This window comes from Anoplopoma fimbria, chromosome 1 (assembly GCF_027596085.1).
Source record: "Anoplopoma fimbria isolate UVic2021 breed Golden Eagle Sablefish chromosome 1, Afim_UVic_2022, whole genome shotgun sequence".
Lineage (NCBI taxonomy): Eukaryota > Metazoa > Chordata > Actinopteri > Perciformes > Anoplopomatidae > Anoplopoma > Anoplopoma fimbria.
The window spans coordinates 21,873,773-21,900,528 of NC_072449.1; the positions used below are offsets into that span (position 1 = coordinate 21,873,773).

The following is a 26,756-nucleotide window of genomic DNA, read 5'->3' on the forward strand; positions in this document are numbered from 1 at the left end:
AGGAAACTGCACCTTGACAAATAGCTGAAATAACTCAAGCCTTAAAACTATCAAGACAAGACACGACCCACTTACAGGATCTCACCGAGTCATTTGATATTCTGCTGTAGTGGTGCAGATTGCCGTATCTTCCTAGACACAGCTAAAATGAATCAAATTAAAAAGTACCATACTTGGAGTTTATGAGGGCCCTTGGAGTCCTGGTTTGTTAATCCAGCCTTTCTGAGGAGTTACAAGATGATTACATTAATATATTTATATAGACTGGATTAATTGTGAGTTGTGTGGTATAACAACAGAAAACTATTAAAATTGCCAAATACAATTACCCAGAGCCCAAGGTTATGTATTTATTTTGTCCGACTTACAGAGCAAAACCCCAAAATGTGTTAAATGTACAATGTTAAGACAAGAAAAAGCAAAAACATTTGGAAGCTCACGCAAAACTAAGTTTAAAATTTCCCTTGAAAAATGATTAGGTTTATGAAAAAGAAAATCGCAGTTGACCAATCAATGCACTTCTACTACTTTCACCACCTCAAGCTTCTTAAAATCTAATGTAATAATCGGAGAGGAAAAATTCTCTCCTTGTAGTCCACATAAAGGACACGACATGTCCGTAGTACACAATGGTACTAATATGCGGTCACAAGCCAAAAATGATAAAGTTTTCATGTTTTTAACCACTTGCACAGTCAGCCAGCAGCATCATCCATGGTCCATTTATCCAACAACAAACCAAAAGGGAACAACCTGATGTTTAAACCATGTAGTTGCCCCGAGGGTCACACTGGGAATTTGATATTTCCCTTTTAAGAGCTTTGAACTTCTTGTTCTTTGTATTGTGAACGTGTTATTGCTGTTTGACACACGTCAGGTTCCTCTGGCCTTCCTGTGTCCACACCCTTTTGTCAAACACACACTGATGATGTCAAACATGGACTGTACAGAACGTCATCAACGCGTGGAAACTGAGGACACCTGCTGGACGCCGCCTGCCATTACAGCACAGAGGACACAAAAAAAACTATGTAACTGCTCAGCTGGCGGCACATGTCAGGTCCACCCCATCCACACACACACACACACACACACACACACACACACACACACACACACACACACACACACACACACACACAGAATCCATCCGTCTCTCTTCAGCTCCTGACAGGGGAGTCCAGCACATCCAACAGCAGCAGCAGTTCTTTAAACGAGGCCAACACTTCCACACCTATTCCACCTTTTTCCCTTTTTTGTTTGTTTGTTAACCGACACATCAGGATGGGGAGTTACTGGAGCTGTTAGTGAGAAGCCTGCAGGCGTCCTCTAAGGAAGGCGACACACTCTGACTCAAGGTATTTCTTTTTTTAACAAACGTTTCATTGTCGCATTATAAAGTATAATAACTATAATGTTTGTCTTATTTGTAACCGTTGCTTTTGTCAATACATTTACTAGAACCTAGTAGAAGTCTAACTATTATATATATTCCCTTTTATTTAAGGTAGAGATTTCAAATGTAACTCTTAAGAAACATAATAAATCGATTTAGCTCGCCACTTGTAAACATGGATACATAAAAAAAAAAAACAGAAGTCTTTATCTACTTGAATGGCTGACAGGTATGCTAAGGTGGAAGGTGAAATTGATAACTTGGTGCAAATCAATACGCTGAAAACAAATAAATATTTCAGCATGAAGGGAGACAGTGTGCGGGAGTGCTTCTTCTCATTGATTGAGAAAAGAAAAACATTAGCAGCAGTGTCCTGCAGCAGGGATCTGCAGCAGCCCAAAGACATGTTGGACTCAGACATTGTATCGTTTTTACAAGTATTTTATAAGTACTTCATAACAAAGTCAAAGTGTTGTTGCTTTCATAGAAGAAATGTCAGTGAGTGTGTCTCTGGAGCTCCTACCTGATGTGTCAACAAATAGATCCTTAAATAAACATGCAAAAGGAGTACACAAGATACATGTATGGTGTAAAAGTAGTGATTTTGGTAGTTTACATAATTCCTTCTGAAAAGATAAACAAAATAGACATTGCCTACTCAAGTAAAGTACCTCTAATTTGTACTTTTTCTTAAGTGAATGTTCTTATTTACTTTCCAATTCTGTTCCTAAACAGATTCAGATGCCACAGTGATCAACGGGTCACATTACAATCAGTTAGTGCTATTTTTCAGATATTGCAGATGTTTCTGATTCAAATAGAGCTGATTGATTAATTCTCCATCCTTAATTAGAGGCCTGTTGTTTGGAAGTCACTGTAGTGGTTGTGTAAGAATGGCATGCTGTGGTTTTGGTCACTTATTTTTTAGAAACAGCTCACCAAACAACAGTGAAAGTTAAGTAATTCATACCTTTATGATTTATTTATATTCATATTTACTGGACATTAACAACTTTAACAGATGTGACAATGTGAATTTGTTGCCCTGCGATTTGCCTGACAGCGACAGACTCAGCTGGTTGCTCCCTGCTTGCTGAGCGTTTCCACACCTGAAGGCAGAGAGAAGCGGGAGGAGGAACCATGATTGACCTGAGCTACCTGACGGAGGAGGAGCAAGGGGTGATAATGACGGTGCTGAGGAGGGACACCGAACTGAAGAAGGCTGAGGAGGAGAGAATCAGGTAGAAAAATATTTTTTTTTTTATGTGGTTAATGCTTCAGATGAAAATGGCATCCAACTCTGATTATTTTACATGAGCAGAAAGGTTTAGGCCAGCATTTAAGCTGATTTCATGTTATTCAGCTAATGTAATTTTAATGATTAAATAAGTACTCCAATCCATTGCCTGTTTGGTGAGAAGAGGCCTTTGTGGGACAGTCAAAATAATACTTCTCTGGCCATAATAGAATAACACAATAACAGCTTGGCTGGATACAGACGCCATTGCTGAGAAGCCTCCATGTGAGATGGGCAATTAGATTACAGCCAAGATGAAGTCCACACATGGGAGAGGGTCATGCTGCCCTGATGGACAAGAATAGCAACCCTCATAGGCCTCAGTGATGAAAGACACCTCAACTGTGAAGAGCGTGATGCCTCATATTGCCTCCTTTCAGAAAAACATTTAAAATCAGCTGTTAAGCTCTCCATTGAACCTTTGGGAGGGGTCAAACATTCCTCTCAGTGTATATTCAAGGCTTGTTAAGACAAACAAAAGGCCCAGTATTTTTTCTGATCCCTCCCATGTGTAGGAATAAAAGGAGAAACCTCTATTTTCCTATTAAAAATGCATTTATGCATGAGAACTGACAAAAAAAAGTCCTCTTTGAAGATGTGTTTAATTTATTTTACATGAGTCAAGAATATAATGGAACAATGTGCTTTTTCATTGGGAGTTTAATGGAGTTGGCCGGCCAACTTATTTTTCTTATATCAGCGGGAGGCTGAATGCTCGCTGTGTCTTTTTCGGTCTGCTGTAAAAGGATTAAGCCAACAGCCTGTAATAATGTGCTACCCTTTTTCCACATGACCGCTGTGTTTCTCCATGAAGAGGAAAGATAAGTTGGAGCGCTCATTTTCTCTTTGATTCGATTTGAACTTGATGGGAATGTTTTCCGAATTCTTTCCTTTATATAGATCATGTGCAACTGTAATTGCAGTGAAGCGGAGTAAACATCTTACCTTCTTAAACTGAGTCCATAATACCTCAGGAGATAAAAAAAAAAGCTGCATATGATTGAAAACAGTCATTGTTTATGCAATATGTTAATCCTAGTTGAGTGGCACGTCAATGAATGACCGTACAGAAAAACCTCTTGACTTAAGCATTTGTACATTTCTACTTTCTGTTTCCAATCCAGGAAAATGGAGAAAGTACTTGACAGCGGCTCGCAGTTAGACACCGAGCTGAAGTACCGGACTGGAGAGTGGTTTTATGAGGCCAAGTCCCGCAGACACATGGACAAGATCCACGGCTCGGAGATCATCCTGGCCTCCATGGATAAGAGGAGAGCTGGTTTAGGTGTGTTCGTCCTACACTGTTGACAAAGGGCTTGTTTTAAAGCACATGTTTTAGCTCCATTTGTGACCCCAGCACTCCTGACATCTTTTTTTTTTTACCTGTAATCCAGCAGCTGGTTCTATCTTCATTGGTATTTTCACAATCCCTCAGATGTCTTCTGTCTGCCTTGAAGGATCAAATGTTTTCCCAGAGCGAAACCAAAGTTTAAATCCAACCTTTTCAGATGCCTTTGTGTATATTATAGAAGGGAACAAGATCAGAGTAAAGTGACACAGTTAGTCAAAGTATTGGATTTAAACATTGTTTTTCCCCTTGCAAAAATGTATCCTTCAGTGCAGATTTTTGGCATCTGTGGGTTCACAAACACACTTTGGAGGATAAAACATTTTGATTTTCCCTCAAAGGTTTGCTAAGGTAGTAAAATACAGAGTGCTGGGGTCATAAATTGGGAAGAACTAAACCTAAACATCTGCTCTGTATCAACATACGGCATCATATCATTTAAAACTGAATATTTTCATTGTTGTTATTCATAAGCGGCTGTAAACCATTTCTGCTCATTTCTGTTGCAGATGGTTCTCTGAGAATTGAAAGATCGAAGACACCCAGCAGTCGAGGTTCAGACATCGCCGCTCCACCAAAACCAGCCAGATGTTTGGAAGCACTACAGCGGCAGGAGATCAAGTACAGACTCCTTTCTTATTCATAGATTTACCGATCTGCCTGTCTTTAACCTCTACATTTATTGTCTTCAGGTTTTTTTAAAAGAAATGACTCGATCAATTTAAAACACTGGAGCAGCTCCTCTCTCGCTCTCATTCTCACTCTGTCAGTGTATACACTATGTGTGTGTGTCTTGTGACTAAGGCTGTGCAAACATAGGTGGTGCTTACTGGGAATATGTCTGTTTTATAGCCCAGCAGCAGCTACTGCTCATAACATTGCTGGATGTGGTTTGACATATTGAGGGATTAACTCCATAGAGCTCTGAGCATAATGATAATGTATAAGAGGTTACAGGGGTTGTTATTTCTGGAATGAAATTCCACCAAAAAGATCAGGATGTTCATATCCATTATTATGCCAGGAGGGTTTTTTTGTCAAATATTTTAACAGTGTGAAACTTACTCCTGTGGAGGATAATTTGTATTCAACATGTTTCTATTACAAGTTAGGTCAATATTTGATTTTGCCAAGCTGTACTTCGTGGAGAGGGATACACATTCCCTAAACACACAATACACTCAAGAATGTAACTGCCTGACCTCTGTTTTTAGCCTGATAGTTCTACTGTAGTTTTTTTGGATGCATTTTAAATGCAATCAATCAATTACCTAAAGATTTGCCTTCCCGTAATACAAATCCTCTTATTCAGCCACATAATGCCAGAACTTATGGGATGCTCTCTTACTTTCGGTTGATATTCCAGTTGATTAGCTTGGCTAGAGTTCTTAGTCTTTGATACCAGCGATATTTACGAGTCAGCAAGCAAGAAATCTTTGCTGCTGAGACGTTTTTCAGCAGGCAGATCAAGTTAAATTGCACTGCATCTAATGCTTTATAGTGCTTTTATTTCCTTTAAGGTCACCTTCCTAACTTAATATTTTAATGTTTTTTTCCACAGTGATGCAGAAAAAGAGAATATAAATTCAGCGGTGCATTCTCCAAGAGCGGTAGGCATATGTGTTACAAAACAGATCAGCCTTTTTCTGTTTTTCCTTTCTTTGCAACCTTATTACCGTCACATTGAAACTATTGTAATGTCAATCATTAATTATATTTAATTTCCTTTAAGCCAAGGCACAACCCTTTCAACCGCACTTCCCTTATTGTTGTTGAGCCACCTGAAAATAATGATGACATGTCAACCAGTCGGGACCAGGAGTCATCTGAGACAGGTTTGAACTCAGACTTAAAACGCTTTTGTGAGGTTCTGAAATACAGATTGGCCACAATACAGAAACATCAATGTGCAAAGCGTTAGCAGAGCGATATTGAATGTATAATCTAGACTGGGCCTTTCTTCCGTTGTTTCCCTCAGAGCCTATATCTCCACTGAAGAGCCATCCAGTAGAGAGCAGTCATACTTCAGGGGGCTCCATCACATCAGAGGGCTCCTCTTTAGGTTACAGGCCAGTGCCAAAGAAGAGGACATTCCTCTCAAGACGTACCTCCAGTCAGTCAGACAGCAACAGCCTGACGTTAGACCTTCAGGGAGGGACAACTGGGATTGTTCCAACCCCAAGACGGAGCCTCCAGCGATGGTCCAGTGAGAGCTCTAACCAGTCTTACATGAAGGGTCAAGATGAAATACCGCAGAAAAATGTAGTTTCTTATCAAGAATCTCATTCAGCTCAGCCATCCAAACCTCTAGATGAAAACTCCAAGCAGCCACTCTGTGATGCATCTCAGCTTTCGTCTAATTCCAGTCTGAAGAGAGACAGAAACCCGCCTTCCACAACAAGAGACAGGTCAGTGGACGATTCCTCCAACAACTCTGACTCCAACATTTTAATCAAGCTCTCTCATGCTTTAACTGCATCTCACAACCTGCCTAATTTCAGACCTGCCACATACACCAGGAGTGATGCATCCACTGACAGAATCCCACAAAAGAGCGATGAACAAGATGAGGATGTCGTCCTGCACACAGGCAGCATTCAGGATTCAGACAGAGAAAACAAAAGCAGTGTGGGAACAGCAATGAGGCAGGAAGATCTGAGTCTGCCCCAAAGCACTGTGGGTGAGTTAAGTTACAAGGGATAACTCTAATTACTGTAGTTAAAGGTATGATTATTTGAACTAGTCATCAATTTTCAACTTAAGCAGTGGTTCCTAACCTTTGGATCTTAAAATGAAGCAACAGCTACTTGAGAGCTGTGAGATATTCAACTTCAGAGTAACTTTTTCTTCAGAGATTTTTATTGAAAGTTTTACAGAAATTTGCAGTATTCCAAAGAAAATGCAAGACTTTTGGTAACAAAATTTTGTTGTGACCCTTCTGAGAAGAATGGTGAGCGAGGAGTAAGCAGGCAGTCAATGGCATAAAAAACAGATAAGACAAGGTGTTTTGAGAAAGTGTGAGTCACCGCAACAATAAGGAGGTCCTTGAGCATCAGACAGATTTTGTTTTTAGTAAAATACACCTTGACATTGAAGTCAAAGGCCAGAGAATTAAGAAAAAAGCAACTGGTGGTGTTAGTAACTACAGCATCCACAGTTAGAGTCCTCATTGGAGACTAATAGCATTCACATTGGCCTAAGCTGTGTCTATTGCTAACTAGCAAATTGTAGCATGATGACAAACTAAACTAAGATCTGAATGTGGTAAACATAATTAAACATAATACCCCTAAACATCAGCATGTTACCATTCTGACGTTAGCGTTTAGTTTAAAGTACAGCTTCACAGAGCAGCTAGCATGGCTAACTCTTAGTCTTGTTAATAAAACAGCGGGCCCCTTGGAGAGCACAGACATCAGTACTTTCTCAATACATTAAGATGTATTTATACTTTTTATATACCTTTCTTTTCAGATCCAGATCCCCCAGTGTCTTATGATCTCAACTTCATTGATAAGTCTGATCAGCAAGAGCAGAAGAAATCAAATCAAAAACACGCATTTCAATTATCCACTCAGGCCACCAGTCCCACTGGTGACGAGGAGGACTCCATCGCTAAGGTGCTGGACTGGTTTAACCGCAGCACAGACAGCCTTGATTGGCCAAAGAAAGAAGATGGTCCAAAGGCCAATCAGAGCTTTGATAAACATACAGAAAGTAGCAAATCAAGAGGTGAAGGTTCATTTAGAAAAGATGCTGGGGATATTGTAAGTGACAGAAAGAATGAAACTCTTAAAATGAGAAGACAGTCCAATGAGGCTAAAGAGTTAAGAGCCACGGACAGAGACACACAAGAAACCCAAGAAGAGATAGAGAAGGATACCAGAACAAGAATGTGTTCACAGGAAGTTAAAGATAATTACGTTGAAAGCCAACCACCCCAAATATCTGATCTGAAGTCATTCTGGGAGAAAAACAACACGGGACATAAAATACTTATCAGCAACTTAATCACGCCCGGCGACAGAGGACAAAAACCTGATCATATCTCAGCGGAGAAGGACATGGACAAAGTAAACAAACCACACATGGCACCTGATTTTCCAACTGTGCCTGGAATTTACAACGGGAAGGGGATTTATGATGAGTCCACTTCAAATCCTGGGGATATAAGAGAACAACAGAAAGATACTGGACACAGTCAGGTGATGAATGCTTCAACTCAGAGGAACAACAATGACTCAAGAAGTACCTCAGATTTTTTGAAGTTAGCAGCCAGTCCCCAAGTAGCTGACGAAAGAGGTTCAGACACTGAATTTGTATCTGTAAGCAGACTTAGTCCAAAACCAAAGATACCCATCCAGTCCAGTGGACAACCTGACAGTATTTCACAATCTAGGGAAACCTCAATGCAAGACGACCTGTTTAAGACTATTCCTGTGTCTCACCTGGATACAGATCCAGACTCTGAGAAGCTCTATTTGTCCAGAAACAGCCCATTTATGGAAGACAAGCAAGGTATTAAGCAAATCACCCCTAAAACACAAATGCGTAGAGGTTCAAGTGAGGATGTACAGACCTGGGATGGTGAGGATAAAAGCATGCAATCGAGCATGTCTTCTAAACAAAAGGAGGATACGTCTAACAAAGACAGAAATAATAGCTCTCACGCAAACAGGCAAGGTCTACCACATCAAGAAAGTACTGCAGAGAAGATAAAGCAGCTGAAGTCGTTCTGGGAACAGGAGTGGAAAAAGCCTCCATTTTACACCGGCAAACCCAAACCTCTTGGTGATGGTAAAGTTGCTCGTGGTGCAAATCAAGCAAAACTGAATAAAAGATTTACAAAGTCGGAGTATGATCTGACGTCAATTGGAAATGATTCAGGCAGCGATGACGGACACTCTGACAGAAATTATCACAATTTTACTGTTCTTCCTTTGAATCAGACGATAGACAAGTTGTCCCCTACCCTAAGCACAAGCCGAGCACAATTTCATAATCTGCGTGAGTTCTGGGGCGAAGCCACGTCAGATGGCAAGGGATCGTCTTCCATCAATAAACCCAAAAGCCCCAAAAAGAAAGAGCCAATAAGTGCCCAGCTGTCATATCAGGAGTTAAAGTGCGGTAACCCTGAGATTAACTGCGTATCAGAGAAACAAAGACCTGCTGCCGGGAAATCATCTCCACCTCTTCAGAATCGATCACAGTCACCTCATGATAGACAGACAGGGTCAAAAGTAGCCAATGATGGCAAAAACAACCTGTCAAATTATACGACAGAGTCCAAAAAGAGTTCAAAAGACTCTAATAGAGAGGACAAATCCCCAAGCAGATCAGGAAAAGAGATTCGTTCTCCAAAGAACATAAAAGGCAGCTTTGGCAAATCGGGCAGTCGTGGAAGCTCCATGCGTCGCGCCACTAGCATGTTTTCTCTGAGTGATCCTGAAGAAAAAGAGCTTAAAAGGGACGTAAGTCTTGTCCGCTCCCAGAGCAGAAAGCAGAGGCAGAACGCCGAGAAAGGTGCCTCGCCAAGAAGATCACCTGATGAAACTGAGACTCAGACTCCACGTGCTCGGGCTTATGTTCCCAAAGACTACCGGCATTACCTGGGCATGACAGACGAGACTAGCGTTCACACCTCTCTCACCCCGTTTGTGAAGGGTGAAGGGTCAGAAGGAAAGTCTGGGTATGACTTTGATCTGGATGGGCCGATGAGAGCCAGCACACCGGTGAGCTTAGAAGAGCGTTACAGCAGAGGGGGCGCCAAGACGAGTCAGCGTCCCATGAGAGCAAACTACAGCAGTTCAGACGCAGGTCAGGAATCATCCGTGAGCTGCACGTCAGAACCATGGTCCAGTTCGAGGAACAGTTCAAACCGTGAGCACCAACTGCAATTTTTTATTAACAGGGCGAAACACAGTGACGGCGCCAAAGATTTTCTTTTGCTAGTGCTATGGGGTTGCTTGAATTCTGAGTGAGGGTGCTGGGAAATTTAGGGTTTTCCATGAATGTGCCTGTTTGCCACAGTTTAATTCCTACGTCAACACCCCTGACAGACGTACACACACGTGTGCATGCACACCCAGTCGTGTCAATGTCGTTCTTTGTAAAACACAAGGCAAGATATTCAGTTCAAGTGATAAAGATGAAACTTTCACAAGGCTACAATCCGTTTCTGTCCAGCAAGACAGTGTCCGAAATGAATCAGCAGTTTTTTGTTCCATAGACCATACGTTATACTAATAAGCATCACAGTGTTTGTGTCGCGTCTGACTGTGGTATTAAACCAGAGACAGAGACAGAGAGAGATAGAGAAAAAAGATAAGTCAGTTTTATAAAGATGTTGTTTTACAATGTAAATAGAAAAGATATTCTAAAAAGTAAAAACTTTCCAAGAACTACCACACAGAACCACGAAACAAGAAAGCGCATATTAAAAAAGCAGAAAGAATATTCCTTGAAATTCATATAATTTTACATAAATTTAAATGTATTTTTTGTGAAAAAGAAACCTTTAATGTTTTTTTTTAGTTGTTTTTTTTAAGTTGTTTCCCATCAGTAAATCTGTTTCATTTATTATTTATCAAGAATTAAGAAGCTGGGTATTAAAATACAGAATTATATTAAGTTCGGATAACAAAAAGCGGGTAGTAAATGCTGAGAACACAACAAGTTTAAGTCAAGAGCGAACAAACTTGTAGATCTCCTATATAGTCAACATCTAACAGAAATTTACGTTTGCATTTTCTCCGTTTTATAAAATTCAAACACATAATTTTAACAATGTCTTGAAAGTATATATTTTTTGAATTGAACTAAAGTAGTCCAACTCCTGTTGTCTGTTTGCAGACTCATGAAGGATTATTATCACTATGGGTTGTATCCAGCAGTATCCTTGATATCATGTCCTTGTGGAGTTATCCGTGTTGGCAGAAGCAAATACACTGTGTGTGCCTGCAGTCAGCTGCCCATGTTTAATTTGTGGGATGGGCAATATGTTCCTATTACTTCACTGACACAGAGAAAAATGAACCTTCAATTAAAGCAGCCTCATGTCAGCTTTCTTTAACAGTAGATTTAAAAGCTTGAGGCGAGGGCTGTACCTATATCCCTCAGACAAGTACATAAGTTTTCAACTGTCACAATTATTTGGCTATTATGCACAACATTTTATGTGAGCAAATGTCGAGACATTTTTACCAGAACACAAATAGCAACTTATATCTAACAACGTGAACTTTATAGTATACAAGTACCATTCATTATCTGCATTTTCCTTCAGTTCCTACCCTTGCTGCTAGGAATACCTTGACTTCTTATAGTTTTTACATTTATTAACTTATTATATATAGAGCTGCAATGATTATCCGATTAATCGATCAAATGAAAATGTATCTTCAATTATAAGTTATTTTTCTGCAAAAATCAGGATCCAGGATTTCAATCACTGGTCTTTGATTATTTATAGACAAACAAGTTGTGTGAGCAATAAACTTCCTTAAGGAAAATATTCTCTGCATTTAGATCAATGTATAGCTCAAAATTACAACTCGTTACTCAGATTTTTACCAAAAATAACTTTAAACAAATACTCATCAACCAATTTGAGCATGAAAACTGCCCATACTGTAAGCCTGTAAGTTGAATTTTCTTTCCAATACGTACTGTAGGTGAGAATGATGTTGAGAGCCAAAACCTTGTAAGGAAAGCATTGCGAAGAGCAGAAGCAAGGCCGAAAAATCTGGCTAAAAGTTTGGAGGACATCACAGCATCTTCTTCACCACGTAAGCATGTCCTAAACTTCCAAGTCAGATTGTCCATATATGCAGATAATTTTAGGGGACTGTGATTTCTTTGTTTTGTTTTTCACAGGACAAGAAACAAGGCAAGACCCAACTGCTGACATCAGACGTATTAGTGATGGTAAAAAAAAGCCTGATCTTTTCCATTATTGACATGTTTGCAAGATAAATTGGTTGAGATTTGGATCTTCTGCTTCCCAATCCACCACTCTTCAGCTTCATCCATCCCGTCGGCGTCCTCGTCCTTATTTTCGGATCCGGACCACCTGAAGAAGATGAGCAAATCGGTTCCTTCGTTTTTACAGAAGGAGGTAAAGCCACCCCTGCATGTTTATGTCCATTAGGTCAAAACCTGCTCTGCATCCCTGTGCACAGAGCTCTCTGTACCTGCTCTCTGTGTTTCAGGACGTTGGCAGAGACACTGAGTCCACCTTCGATGACAGTGACCAACCAGGAAGACGGTTGACGGGCAGCTCTTTGAATAACCTCAGCGGCTCCTCTGGCATGACGTCTTTGTCTTCTGTATGTTCACACTAATGCATGAGCATGCTTAACACCCCTCTCTTAAACTGCACTGCTCGTTGGCTTTTAAAATTAAATTGTGTCCGTCAGACATTGACATTAACCTAATTATTTGTTTTTTGTTATGAGTGGTATCACATGTTTGGCCGTTTTAAACGATGGGCTTCCTATCCCCATTAGACTCATGGTAGGGTTCAGATGGTCAGGCAAAACCATAAAAAAGAAGGGATAAAAAACGATGCTGAAGGAAATATTATCTTTTTTTATGCCCTGCATTGCTTTTAATTGACAAAACCAAGCACCTACATTGCCCAAAATGCAACTCAGCTACTGTCAGTTTGTTCGGGGATTCGGAAGTCTTATGCTAGTAGGAGCTAATGTTCCCTCAAGGGGGTCAGCTCCATGTTTCCTCAGCATCATCTTTGGCCCATGTAAAAATCTGTCTACTTTGTTGTGATTATAGTAACAATAATCACTAAGACACGAGCAGTGTGGCTAGAATCCTCTTTTGTTTAGGTTTAGGCATGACGAGTAAGATTGGTTATGTTAGGGTAGGAAATCTCAGGGTGAGCCAATCGGAGGCACAGTAGGGAAGGTCATGCCTTGCCATAGTAGAGAAAAAATGATTGTGACGTAGCCATTTGCTTCTGTTTGTTCTTTGGACCAATGGACCTTCAGAATACAGAGTGTTGGTTTTCAGTATAACAGGCTGTCGGACAAATGGGCTTTCGGTCCAAAGGGACATGTTTTGGACTATTGAGGCTTTGAAATAACAGGCCGTTGGAACAATGACATGGCATCGGCGGGGGTACTGATCCGAGGGAATGTAGACACACTCTTTCTTCAAGCTGTCAGCCTCAAGCAGAAAAGAGGAGCCGTCTACAGAGACCCTCCATTTGTTTTCATTTTCAAACGTAAAGTCTTCATTACAAATCAACGCTGCCTCAAGTGACATGGTTTGAGGCAATCAAATATCATGCAGACTTCATACAACGTATTTCATATTTGTACTAGTCCTCCCTAAGATATGAAAAATCGGTGGAGTTCCCCTTTAAAGTGGCACCAGTTAGCTCTGTCCTCAACTTTTATCTCAAGGAGATGGATTGGATTTTCAGAAAGCCAAAACCACAAACAATCCAATAAATAATATGTATGATTACATATGATTGATTATGTCAAATGTTTGCCTGCTTGTTTGTGTGTGCTCCTAGCTGAGTGGAAGTGTGATGACCATGGATTTTGGGAATGTGGAGGTTCAGGGAAATATCCAGTTCTCCATCAACTACGTCCAGAGGCTCAGAGAGTTTCACATCTTTGTGATTGAATGCCAAGACCTGGCTGCAGTCGACCCAAAGAGGGGCCGCTCTGATCCGTGAGTACTGTACTATTAGATATTCTATCGTCATATTTCTCTACTGTATGAACTGTTTATTATCTGCTAAATCAACCACTGAACCACTGAAAGTATTAAAGCTGCACTCTAGTATGCCCCTTTGATCATAGTCAGGATGTTTACATGAACAGAGCATAGAGTGAAACTTGGTGAAAATGTACTACATACAAGTATAAAACAAAAAGCCACAAACGTTGCCTATATTAGAAGCATAATTCCAGTTTAACATTACCCAGGTAGGTTTCTGGTTGTGTTGGCTTGTTGTTGTGTTTGTTAGTTTGTTTGTTTCTAACCCTTAATCAGCATTGTTTTCTCTATGCGTAACAAACTGGGCCCACTAAATAAGGAGGTAATCCTTTAATTAATGCAAGCTTTTTTCTACGATGTGTAAGCGCTATACCACTATACAGTAGAACTGAAAATGCGTGTGAATTAGAAAGTATATATATTATTTTCTACATGGTATTACATACTGAGGGTGTATATTTTTGTTTTTGAAGGTATGTCAAAAGCTACCTGGTTCCTGACAAAGGTAATCTGGGAAAGAGGAAAACATCTGTGAAAAAGAAGACACTAAATCCAACTTTCAACGAGATACTCCGAGTAAGAATCCACAGAAATAGTGCCAATATTACTAGACAAACACAGGCGCTTTCCCACACTGTGATGCATAATACTTGGAATTCATGATAATCAACAAACAAAAGCAGCTTACTCTTCCCTGTCCTTACAGTATCGAGTTCGCATGGAGTACCTCAGAACCCAGACGCTCATTCTCTCTGTTTGGCATCACGACACATTTAGCAGGAACAGTTTCCTGGGCGAAGTAGACGTGGACCTCTCCAAGTGGGACTTTGACCACGCCCAGATGAACTACTTAGCCCTGAAAGCAAGGGTAAAAAGAAAAAAACATGCTCACAGGCTTGCTTTATCCACAGCGGTTGTTTTCTCATCAAATAACAGCGGATTATCTAAGAATGTGGTCCGCCTCCCCAGAGTCTATTTGAGCTTGTGATATCACATGCACTTGTTTAACCTGTGCACAAAGGAATTTTTGGATCTACTGTTTATGTAATTAATACTCTGTTTAACTTTTCAGACCGCACCCACTCTGGCACCATCACATGGTCATGGAGAGATGAGACTAGCCATACGTTTCCTGCCAGAGATCATCCACAGTGAAGGTCTGCACACAGTTTTATTCTGTTATTTAAAAACAGGTTTCGTTTTCTGATGTACAATTTAGTTAACTGCAATCCCACCCATTGTATAAAAAAGGTTCTTTTAATATTTTGTGTATATTTTGTCATTTTTTCGTCAAAGGATTAGTTAAGGAGGGTCCAAACACCGGAGAAGTTCACATTTGGGTGAAAGAATGCAGGAACTTGCCTCCAATCAGGGCCACCATCGACCCATATGTTAAGTGGTATGCATATTACGTTCATATTAAGTTAAAGATATTGTTTGGCATTCTGGGAAAAACTCATGTTTTTCTCTCTTTTTTTTGCCAAGAGTTCCACCCAAGTTTATCTGTTAAGCATAAAGCTAAAACCAGCATCAGGTTAGCTTAGCTTAGCATAAAGACTGGAAGCTGGCTGTGACCAGGCACAGTGATATCTTGGTGTCTCCACTGAACTCTGGGTAAAACAACAGTCTTACACAAAATGTAGTATGTTAATTATTTCGCATTTTGTTGAGCCACCGTTTCATCCTGTTCCCACTCCTCATGCTAAGCTAAGCTAACTCTTTCCTAGCTGTGACATTTCATATTGAACATCCAGAAGTAAGATCAGTATTGATATCCTCATTTAACTCTCTGCCAGAAAGAGATTAGGTACTCTCTCAAAATGACTTCTTCCTCAGTTAAAGTACCTGGTTTAGCAGTAAAGATGTTTCCTCTTCCCCCTCACCCCTCAAGCTTTGTACTGCCGGACACAAGCAGGAAGAGTCGCCAGAAGACGCGTGTACTGCGGAGGACAGTAGACCCAGCATTTAACCACACGATGGTGTACGACGGCATCAGACAGGTTGATCTACCAGAAGCCTGCCTGGAGCTCACTGTCTGGGACCAAGACAGGCTGGCCAGCAACCTGCTGGGGGGCCTGAGGCTTGGATCTGGAAAAGGTACTGGTGACTAAACAAATCTGACTGGTGTTAAAGAAGTGATCATCAGCTGGAGCATTGATTTGTTATAGATATCAACTTGAAAACTGCACTTTCTGGAGCAAATACGCTGTCACTGCTGTGATATTAAAACAATATATATGAATGAAACTATATTATTTGGTACTATTTATTTTTCAGGCTTTTCTCTAACTTTAATCGTGAAAATATTGGATAATTTGAAGTCTTTGGGCCTCAAACACCAACTTAAATGAACCCACCTGAGAAATGCTTGTGTTTAAATTCTTGTGTTTCTATGTCTTCCCGTAGGCAGAAGTTATGGAGCAGTGGTGGAATGGATGGACTCAACTCCTTATGAGGCGGCCCTTTGGGAGCGCATGATGACCACCCCAAATGAATGGGTGGAGGACGTACTCCCATTAAGAGTGCTGAGCTCTGCAAAAACTAGCTTCAAATAACTAAAAGTACTGCAAAGACAGTATAAAAACATTGTCAATTACCAGTTTTAAAGATTTAAATTCAGTCAGGAAAAGCTTTCTACGCTTTTCAAATGCCTGCCTGTCCCTGTGCTTGCTTTTGTCTAGTGACAAGGATATGACAGACAAAAAGAAGCCCTGAGGCACACAGGAAAATGTCATCAGAAAACCATACATCAATTAAAGTACAATAAACCCATAATAAAAACATGAGACACATATAACCAGGCAAGTCTAGAAGACATTTGTTGATGCTTTAATTGATATGCACACAAGGATGTGAATAAAGGGTTAATACCCACAGTTGTACCAAAATCTAGAAAGTGTCCACCATTTTGATAGTTGCTCCCAATGTGTGATACCCATGTATACACCCTAAATATCTCATGAGCCAAATTATAAAGGTTGTTATGTAAGGCTAATATTAACCAAAATGTGTTAGCAAACAGCAGTAAAAATAAAAAAGGTAAACGTAATAATTCACTTCAGCAGCTGTATCTTGTCAAAATAACTCTTATTTCGACAGTATTGTTCTAAATTTAATTTGAAGGCACATGTGACATCATTCGATGAACTGTTGCACGTATTCATATTAAAAACAAGTGGGATTAAAGGAATTAAATACAGAAGTCCATTTTTTTTATCATTTGACATTATGATGATTAAATTCAAGGGGGATTTTGTGGAGCAAATGTCCTACAGATTGTCACTTTTTATTAAGTGCCATTATTGATTCAAGTGTTTGACAGATACATTAATTTATTAATCCCAGTAGAACATGTTACTTTAAAAAAAAAAAAAAATCAAGGGGATTAGAAGAAACAAAAAACACAGAAAGTTACAAAAGCGGAACTAATGGTGAACATGGTGAACAATATACCTGCTAAAGAATTATCATACTTGATCGATCATTTTGCCATCTGTACAATGTTCAAAACAATAATCCCCCAAAAAGCTATAATGTATGATCAATTCCACTTTCATTAGTAGTTGTTATTGTCTATGCTCTCTCATTTTAATACATATCCAGATAGTGAAATTTGGATCCTAGATCTGTGTTTATGGAACCTCTTCTCATGCGACCTCTTTCAAGCCAACCATGCTTGGTGTAAAAAAGTCATTTTTCATAAACATGACTCAAAAGCATGGCTGTCATTCTCTCTCCTCGCCTCTCAACTCTCATTTGAGGAGAGTTTGCACAAAATACTAACCTGCTGCATCCATGTGAAATAATATAAGAGCTTGTTTAGCTAATGGCCTTATCTGTTTTTATGCAGAATATGAACAGGCTTCCAGTCGTGATGCCTTGTAATTTAATTTGTAAAAGTAGGCTATTACAAAAATTGTCCATCTGATGGATTTATGGACATAAAGTCCCTTCACTGGATCTGACTATGTCAGCTTGCTTAAAAAAAAGAAATGTGGGTAGATGTGTAGGCCTTGTCTAAAGTATTTTAAACACTTGTTTTAAAAATAAAAAAAACACATTAATGCCTTTTTGCTCTTGTGGTTATGGTCATTTTCTTCAAAATAGGATCGGTTTTGTTGTTAGTTCAACAACAATAGTTTATTTCTGTATAAACATAGGATGCTTTTATCTTTTGGGCTCGACACTGTTAGGATTTGCTCATCAGAGTTATTGCTTTATACGTGATCTCTAAAACATTGTGAAATTAGATCATGAGGTTTGTGAAAACCGGCTCAAAATCAAGTAAATATCCACAAAACTGAGCGAAATAAGTTTTAGTGATAAAGCATAACTTTAAGTGTGAAGCGACTTTTGTGAAGTAACTCACAGGCATAAATCTGCTGAATGAGGACACCTCACATAGCCTGGTGACACAGTGCAGGTAGAAAGTGGAAACTGAATTATTGTGCTCCACGAATCTGAAGGCCTCAAAGGAGAAGTGTGCCTTCTGAGACTCCCTATTGAGCTCCACCTTCGTTTGTGTGTCACGTTCACACCTTGGGTGAAAAGTAGATGGGTAATGTGACTACACATTTGGATAAAATACAAAGAGGTAGCTTGGAGTTGAGTGTCAAAGGAAAAAACTCACTCTACAAAGAGGTCATGAGCATGGGATATGGATGTGTTGTTGTGTAGCATCTGCCAGCAGCACCTTGAACCTGCGAGGACAGACAGGTGGATCTTAAGTGTTATTTATTAATATTTTTGTGTTACTTATGGAAAACTGCATGCACACACAAAGTTCAAACATTTGGCAAATACAAGTAAAAATGAGAAGATCGATAACACTCTAGTATCATATGATTGTTTAAAACACAGCTAGAGTCAGCAGCCCGTTAGCTTAGCATAGCATAGACATACACAAGACTGGAAACAGCTAACTTGGCTCTAAAGGTGTGAGCTATCCACCTATCTCATTATTAAAAGATAATATCTTGTTTGATTTATTTCTACAACAAAAAAAAAAGAAGGAAAAAAACTTATTTTCTGTGTTTTCAGTCTCTAGGCTTAGCTAAACTAACAGGCTGCTGGCAATAGCCTCATATTTGTGGTATCTATCTTCTAATCAAACTCTCTGCAATAAAGTGAATAAGCATATCTCCCAAAAATTTCAAACTATTCCTTTTAATACCTGTCTGTTAGATCTGTAGCTTTAACTGCAACATAAATCCTGGTCTTGGGGTTGACTCCTGTTTGGGGGATAGTAAGTGTCTCTCTGTACAGTTCATCCTGTTTCACAGTTTAAGTAAGAACAAAAACAAAATGGGTTATTGCCATGATAAAATTAAAAACAAATATATGTATAAATTCTGAAAGCTAGATCAGGTCTTACTTTGTTCAGCTGCATACTCAGTGTGCTGACAAAGCTACCATTGTTGTCTTGTATGGCAAGAGTCCCACCTGAACTATATTGAATGAAAAGAAACTTGGATGAATCAAATTCATAATTTCACATGCGGCATAAGTGTCTATCAATAAAACAGTACTTTCACGCCCAGTTGAGTGTTGTTTATGAAATACTGCATGGGTAGAAGCAGGAGAACTTGGAGTGGATTATTCATTTAAAGTAGAGTAACATTCAAAATACTCAAGTAAAGTGCAAGTACCTCAAAATATTATTTAATTAGCCTACACTTCAGTAAACGTATTTGGTTACCCACCACTGCAGCAGACGGATACACTTAGGGACTGGTGAACATAGTCAAGTATTTGCTAAAGAGGCAAACTTCTTTAAGGAGTTGGTGGAGACCAAAAACGGAGCTAAAATGGTGAGAACCGCGTAAACATTTGACTTATATTTCAGGTGGCCAGAAACATGACTCCAAATGTGTTAATGTTGATCAGTAACTGCTGAATGTTGATAAATAAGCAACTGTTTGATAAAACGTTTGCCATATCACCTTAAAAGGTGATATAAAAATGTTCATAACTTTTTCCGCTGCCCCATCACTTAGTGCAGGTTTAAAGCTGTACCATGTAAAGTTTATGTTAACTGATATAGTAGAGGTCTTAAAACTTATAGATTTTGACTCGGAATGCCTCTCTATAAGAAAGGCTATCAAGATTGGGTAGAAATACAGGAGCTACCTCAGGGTCTTTACAATTACATTTTTTGTTGTGCTTAAATGGTGAATATTACCAACTAGTTTTGTAATTAATAAAATTACACAAAGTAAATGACACACAGATAACACAGAGCTTTGGGCTGAGCATGGGGAACACAGTCTTGTCTATATACAACAGTATATTAAAGGTATTGGCCATCTATACCAATTATATATATTAATGTAATTCAAAGTAATTGAAAACCGGGAAAGGAGTTCAGCAAAAACTGTTGTTTAGATCTGTACAATCTATATGCATTCAGCCAAACAGTAAGACACAGTCAGAATTTTTTCATTTTTAGTTTATTAATGTATTATCAAAGAATAAAGCATGAGTACTTTCTTCGTCATTCTTATTGAAAACATTGTAAAAGTAAACCACCTCTAACTGATTACTAAAGATACCACCATATATTAAATATTACAATATGACTCTGAGAACATGATTAAAACTAACACATAATTATAATACATAATTATAGTACACATTCTGTGCCCTTATCTCCACATTATTAAACTAAGTGATTTGTAATGATTATAAAATTGTGGGTACAGATTACAGCCAAACCACCTTGTTATAATGCTGTTTGTGAAATGGAAAATAATAGGAAGACAGTATGATATTTATTATTTGTCATGACTTGTTTTACTATCTCTGCAGCTACAGTAATGGCCATGCATTTTAGATGAGGATGCACTAAACTGTCAGTTTGGTAGACAAGTGAAGAGAATACATTCTCAGTCAGAGTATGTTACTGGATGATTGGTTTTCTTCTGCTGATGTACAACGTAAAGTACGCAGCCATGGCGACAAGGATAATAGCTAAGATGACAATGCAGACAATAACAGCCACCACTGGGCCGCTGTAGTTAGCCTCAGATGACAAGCCTGTGTGAGCAGAGAAAAAGAGAGGCTTGATGATATCACACAGTATTATCCCTTCTGGGTATATTAATTGATGTTGCTAATTACTGACTGAGAAAGTAGTGAACAACCAAGATTCTTACCGTTAGAAGCAGAGAGAGTTTGAGCTTCTCCTGAAAAATGTAACCAAAACTTTAGTTGATAAATGACAGGATTCACTTTTTTGTGTTATTATTGATCAATTAACTGAGTAAATTTTGACATTTTGAGGAAAACGCTAATTTACACGAATCAGAGGTGGAATTGATACCACTTTGATGTGTGCATGCAAAATATTAAGCTACCGTCAGCTAAGATTATCATAAAAAAGAGGGGGAAACAGCTAGCCTTAATAATGAACATGTTTGCAATATCTTCTTTGTACAAATGAATAAAAAAACTTTTTTTTTTCCATTTTCCAGTCTTTATGCTAGGCTAAGGTAACCGGCAACTGGCTTTTCTTATGTAGCGTACAGATGAGATAGGACAAATAGGACATTTTCTCATCTAACTCTTGGCAATGAAGCAAATGAGCACATTTCCCAAAATGTCTAGCTTTTCTTTTAAGAAAAGATACCACAAGGAAAGATGTTCATTATGGCCCTGGTTAATGTTGTGCGTCCTCCAAAGGAGAACAACAGTGTAAGTTGTTTCAGTAAGTGCCCTAAAAATTAAGGAGCAAAGGAGGAAGCAAGGTATTTTAAACAAAATGATGATAACATTTTTGTCATTTTGTACCTTAAACTAACTTAACAGCGTTTTGACATTATAAAACTTTTAAAACATTTCAACAATGCTTTTTAACGGTTTTGGAAGGCACAAATAAATGATATTGTCTTATTGATAGGTAACCTGACCCACCAGATGGTTTGATATAGAGAACAATCTGTGAAGCTGTCATTGGAAACTGTTTGGAAAAGGGCAGGCACTTTCAAGAATTACTTGGCAGGTGACTGGATGAACCATCTATCAATCAAATTTTTGCCGAAGACAGTTGCCAGAAGAGTGAAAACGTCTTTTCCATCAAGAAAAGACTTCAGTGCCATTCTTTGCTCCTCTTTCAATGATAAAATACTCCAGCTCTGTTAAACTGATGTATGTTGCTTAATTTGGAGGACTTGTTTACTTTAGATATCATATTTTACTAATAATATGGATTATCTAGTAAAAAGATACATAAAGTGTATACGTATAAAATTATTCATCATGTTTAAACAAGAATACCCCCTCAGATTGAATTAACCAAGTAAATACGCATTTGCACATTTTATGGTAATATACTTAACCATTTGTATATTTATTCACTATGTAAATTGTTATAGCGTTAGGATAAAGGATTATCTTTGATTGTTGAATTCTGCCCCAACTACGCACCAGTGCGTTGTTTCCTGACGACAATGATAGGCGAGGTGATTGTAGCGTTGGCCGACTCATCCGGTGCCTCTCTCTTTCTCCTCGCGGCCAATCCACAGTCCTGTTCAAAATTAATAAGGAAATACAAAAATGAATCAAAACTCTGAAGTATGAATTAAGTATGGTAACCACCTATTTGTGACATCAAAGGACTCTTTAAGGAACTCTTGTGTCTACTCACCGGCAGCAATTGGCTGCACGAGGACACCTCACAGAGCCTGGTGATGCAGTGCAGGTAGAAAGTGGAAACCGTCTGGTTTTTATGCTGCACAAATCTGAAGGCCTCAAAAGAGAAGTGTGCGTTCTGGGACTCCCCATTGAGTTCCACCTTAGTTTGAGCGTCACGTTCACAGCTTGCGTGAAAAGGAGAAAGGTAATGTTACTGCCCATGTGGAAGTACAAAGAGCTAGCCTTCAGTTGAGTGGAAGAGTGGAAGGTATTATATACTGTGGTTATATATATGAAACTTACCCTACAAAGAGGTCATAATGGGTGTTGAGCACGGGATATGGACTTGTTGTTGCATAACATCTGTCCAGCAGCACGTTGAACCTGAAAAGACAGACAGGTGGATTTTAAGTGTTGTTTCTTATTTATGTAACTTGTGGTAACTGTAAACTGTCAAAACTTAAATACCTGTCGGTAAGGTTGGTAGCCTTAACCGCAACATAAATCTTGGTCTTAAGGTTCAGTCCTGTTTGTGGGATAACAAGTTCCTCTAGGTAGAGCTCATCCTGTTCACAGAAAAGTATCAAAAAAGTTATAAAATGTAAAAAAACAAAAAACTGTCCAATCCTTAAAAGCCACTGTGGAGCAGGTCTTACTTGGTAGAGCTGCATACTCAGTGTGCTGATGAAGCTACCATTGTTGTCTCGTATGGCAAGATTCACACCTGATCTGTATTAAATGAAAAGAAACCTGGATGAATCAAAATGTTCAATCAATTCCACTTATTTCACATGCAGTGTTATTCATGGCATACTCACACAGCCAGTTGGGTGTTGTTCATGAGATACTGCATCGGGTAGAAGCAGGAGAACTTGTACAGGATCTGCGAGCGATAGGTGATCATAGCCACAGAGGGGTCTATAGAGGTAACAGTGCCAGAGATGTTGACGAACTGGACGTTTGAGAAGTCAGAAAACTCTCCAGTCCCGACCTTGTTTGTTATCTATTGAAAAACAGATATATTTCACTGAAATCACTTTAAATCAGTTTACCGATCAATTTGAGACATAATGACTTTCATTTCCTTGGTTTTCTTTTAATGCCATTCAATTTTATCCAAATGTACTAAAAGCAGAATTTTACTACAAGGCACTAAAATCCTCTTAACCGTCATAGCTTGATATCTACCAATAAAACATATTGATAAAGTACCTTAATTGATGTATTCTTTGAAAAAAAGTTGTTAAAGCTATTGTGAAGAATACCTTAAAGTTATTATTGCAGGATGAGATAGAACTGTCATTCAGGGGGAATCTGAATTTTAAAACTGGTGGGTCCACAGTCCAGTCAGGAGTCCCATAACACTCCGGTGTGGTTATCTGATCATTGAGGACCATCTGAGACTCATTATAAAGAGCTTGGTACATCGGACAAAGGTAGATGCTCAGGTCCATATACTCCGTGCCGCAAACCACGGTTATGTCAGAGTTTTCTGGGAGGGATAAAAAAATAATAATGAGGATATAAATGGAAGTGTGAAAATAACTGTAATTAAAGAACATATGAAAGAAAATGGCACAAACCTGGAGGTCTGTTTGTATCGCTAACAATGCATGCGTCTGGTATCTGGGCCTCGATCCTCAGAATGAAGCAAAGCTGGCATAAAATAATTACCAGTCTCATTGTTCTGTGAGTGGACCTGTGAGAAAACAGAAAGACAGTGAGATCAAAGGCATTCCCCATCGTCTTCCAAAGAAAAGTGCTTTGAAAAGATCTGAAAATTGAAACATGAAATTGCAAATATCCTTGAATTCAGTTGCATCTTTAAAAAAAAAAAAAATTAAGACACAATTATAAATATAATACAAAATACTAGCTGTACTTCCTTATTAACATAACCTGCATTGTGCATATCAAGATAATTTGAAATAATCTGCCATTACTGAAAACATAAAGAATAATATCTCATATATCAAATTTGATTTAAAGAACCAAATTAATCAAGAGACAAAATTACAGTATTTGAAAACTGCCTTTTAAAGTATAAAGTAATTAAGTATTGCCGTTTTCATACAATGCATTATAAATAAATAAAGCCTACACAATCGAACAACAAGGAAAAAGAGGTGATAAAGAAATTGCAGGGACTCACCTGTAGGTCTTCATTTTTTGTCCTGCTATCGGCTACCTGGTGGATCTCTCCATTTATACTGTCTCACCCACAGGGGCGTGTGAGGGAGTCTCAGACGATGGTGTAACACGAGTTGGGCTTCTTACGTCATTGATTTCTTTTTCTGAATATTTTACATGTATGTTGTATTTGGATAACAATGAATTTAAAATAAGCCTGTGTTTTTCACACAGTTAAAGATGTCACCTCTAGTTTATCTTCTGTTGATTTTAACTGGTAGTTTTTTATAGCTTTTTTTAAGGCCACGGCCAGCTCTCAGCCACAATTAACTGGTTTAAGGTTATTTGTGTTAATAATAAGAAATATTGTTTGTTTCTCTACATTCATAAGTAAAGCAGAATTTGTCTTAAGTCATTTGTCGCTTGTTGCAAACAGTTTTCTGAGATAAGGATTTCTTAAGTCATGGCATTTACAACAAATAATTTGTTTCTCGGATGTACAAAAGCAGAAATGGTACAATCCATAGTTATTATCTATTACCTATTATCATGTATAATGTACTGGAATAGGGATGTTTATCAGCAGGGTGACAGACTGATTCTGTCTTTGTCTCTTCTTGTTGCCACATTTACAGCAGTCAGCTTTAAACTTCCAGTAATGCATTAGCAACCATCTCACATTTATACTGGCATTAAATAGAACTTTATATGTAGGGCAATGCAAGGTTAATGGATGATATTGATGCTGTGCAATGGAAAACACTTGACTGCTGTCTTGGGTATGGGCAGGGTGAGCGTCGCACAGGAAACCATAATGTATACACATAAACAGAGTTTTATTATTCTTTTGACTATGAAAGAGCAGGATCAGTGATCTGATCACAAATTTTCTCTTTAGAGATCTTATGATGTGATAAAAGTCTCATTATTGTTCTTCCGAGAGCAAGTTTTGTAATGGATCAGTTTTTGTTATGGCCTCAGGCTGTAAACTGTAAATAGAAAATTTCAGTGCTGTTTTGTACAGTCTGCGGATAAAAGACACACCTATCTGAGAGAAATACAAAGTCTTTTGTGAAGCACCACGACACGAAAGGGACTCCTGAGTAATTTGGGTCCCTGAAGAACACCACCATAATACACCATGACGATACAGCCTGAAAAAGGTGCCTGTTAGATTACTTTAGATGTATCCAATGTCAAATGCCAGTTTTAATCTCCCCTTTGTTGTCCAAATAAGCATTTGTCTGCAAGCTGTGCCCTCAGTGTTACTGAGGGCACATTGCAAAACTCGGACCCGAGGCAGTAAATGTGGCCACCCTTGGGGAATAACTATAGTAACCTGGTACAAGCCTGTGGCAGATTTAGGTCAGGAGCCATAATCAAAAACACAAGTGTTTCATATTTAATGAAGACAGAATAAAGTTGTGTTTAATGAAGATTTGTTTCAATACAAAATTCTAAAATCTGACTCAAGACTTAGGCTGCATTTGAAAAACAATAACTTTGACTGTTTGAGGATTAATTTATCCTCAATTCGTACCTGAATTAGTAAAAAAATACACAAGATAGGATGACCCTGTACAGTATCCCTGTGTGGGTTGCTGGAAATAAAGTAAACCAGGAGCATGTATTGTTAGCTTTGCTGTGAGGCATGGAAGGTAAAGCCCGGCTCATCCCAGATGTATCAGTATCAGCAAATATGTCGGTCAATAAGTAACAAGAAATTGTAGTACAGCAATGACAAAGATATGTTTCAGGTAATTTAAGTGTATCCACTGTACACCCACTGTCCACTACTGGCTCAGCACCAAAAAGCAGACAGACACAGTTGGCAACAAGCTGGTGAACATAGTGGAGCATTTAGCAGCTAAAGAGACAGACATCTCCCTCATGTGTTGGTGGAGACCAAAAACAGAGCTAAAAGAGAGTGAATATTGGACTGGCATTCATTAGTTGGCCAGAAACAAGACTCAAACTGAATGATAATTTTGCTATGTAACTACAACAGCTCGATGTGTAAATAAACAAATGTTAGTTAGTCAGTCAGTTACTGTAGGCCTAATTAGTTAGATTTAAAGGGCACATTTTTAACCTTGTGGCTGTTTCCCCATTTTGTTTCCCCAAATACTTATAAATGATTTGTATCAATGCTTGCTTATGTAATGGTTTTGTGTTAAAAAAAAAATTACTCTCAAATAACAATACTG

At 38.7% G+C, this 26,756-nt stretch overlaps 1 protein-coding gene across 1 annotated transcript; it reads right to left on the reverse strand.

The window, feature by feature from the left end:
- Positions 1-20,686: 20,686 nt before the first annotated feature.
- si:dkey-4p15.5 (zona pellucida-like domain-containing protein 1) lies at positions 20,687-24,102 on the reverse strand. Its single transcript, XM_054604585.1, has 10 exons — positions 24,003-24,102; positions 23,685-23,911; positions 23,238-23,422; positions 23,076-23,148; positions 22,888-22,985; positions 22,723-22,803; positions 22,433-22,604; positions 22,213-22,312; positions 20,943-20,972; positions 20,687-20,823 (listed from the first exon to the last, which is right to left on the reverse strand). The coding sequence occupies exons 1-10, from the start codon at positions 24,100-24,102 to the stop codon at positions 20,687-20,689; spliced, it is 1,203 nt and encodes a 400-aa protein (XP_054460560.1).
- Between the last annotated feature and the right edge of the window lie 2,654 nt (positions 24,103-26,756).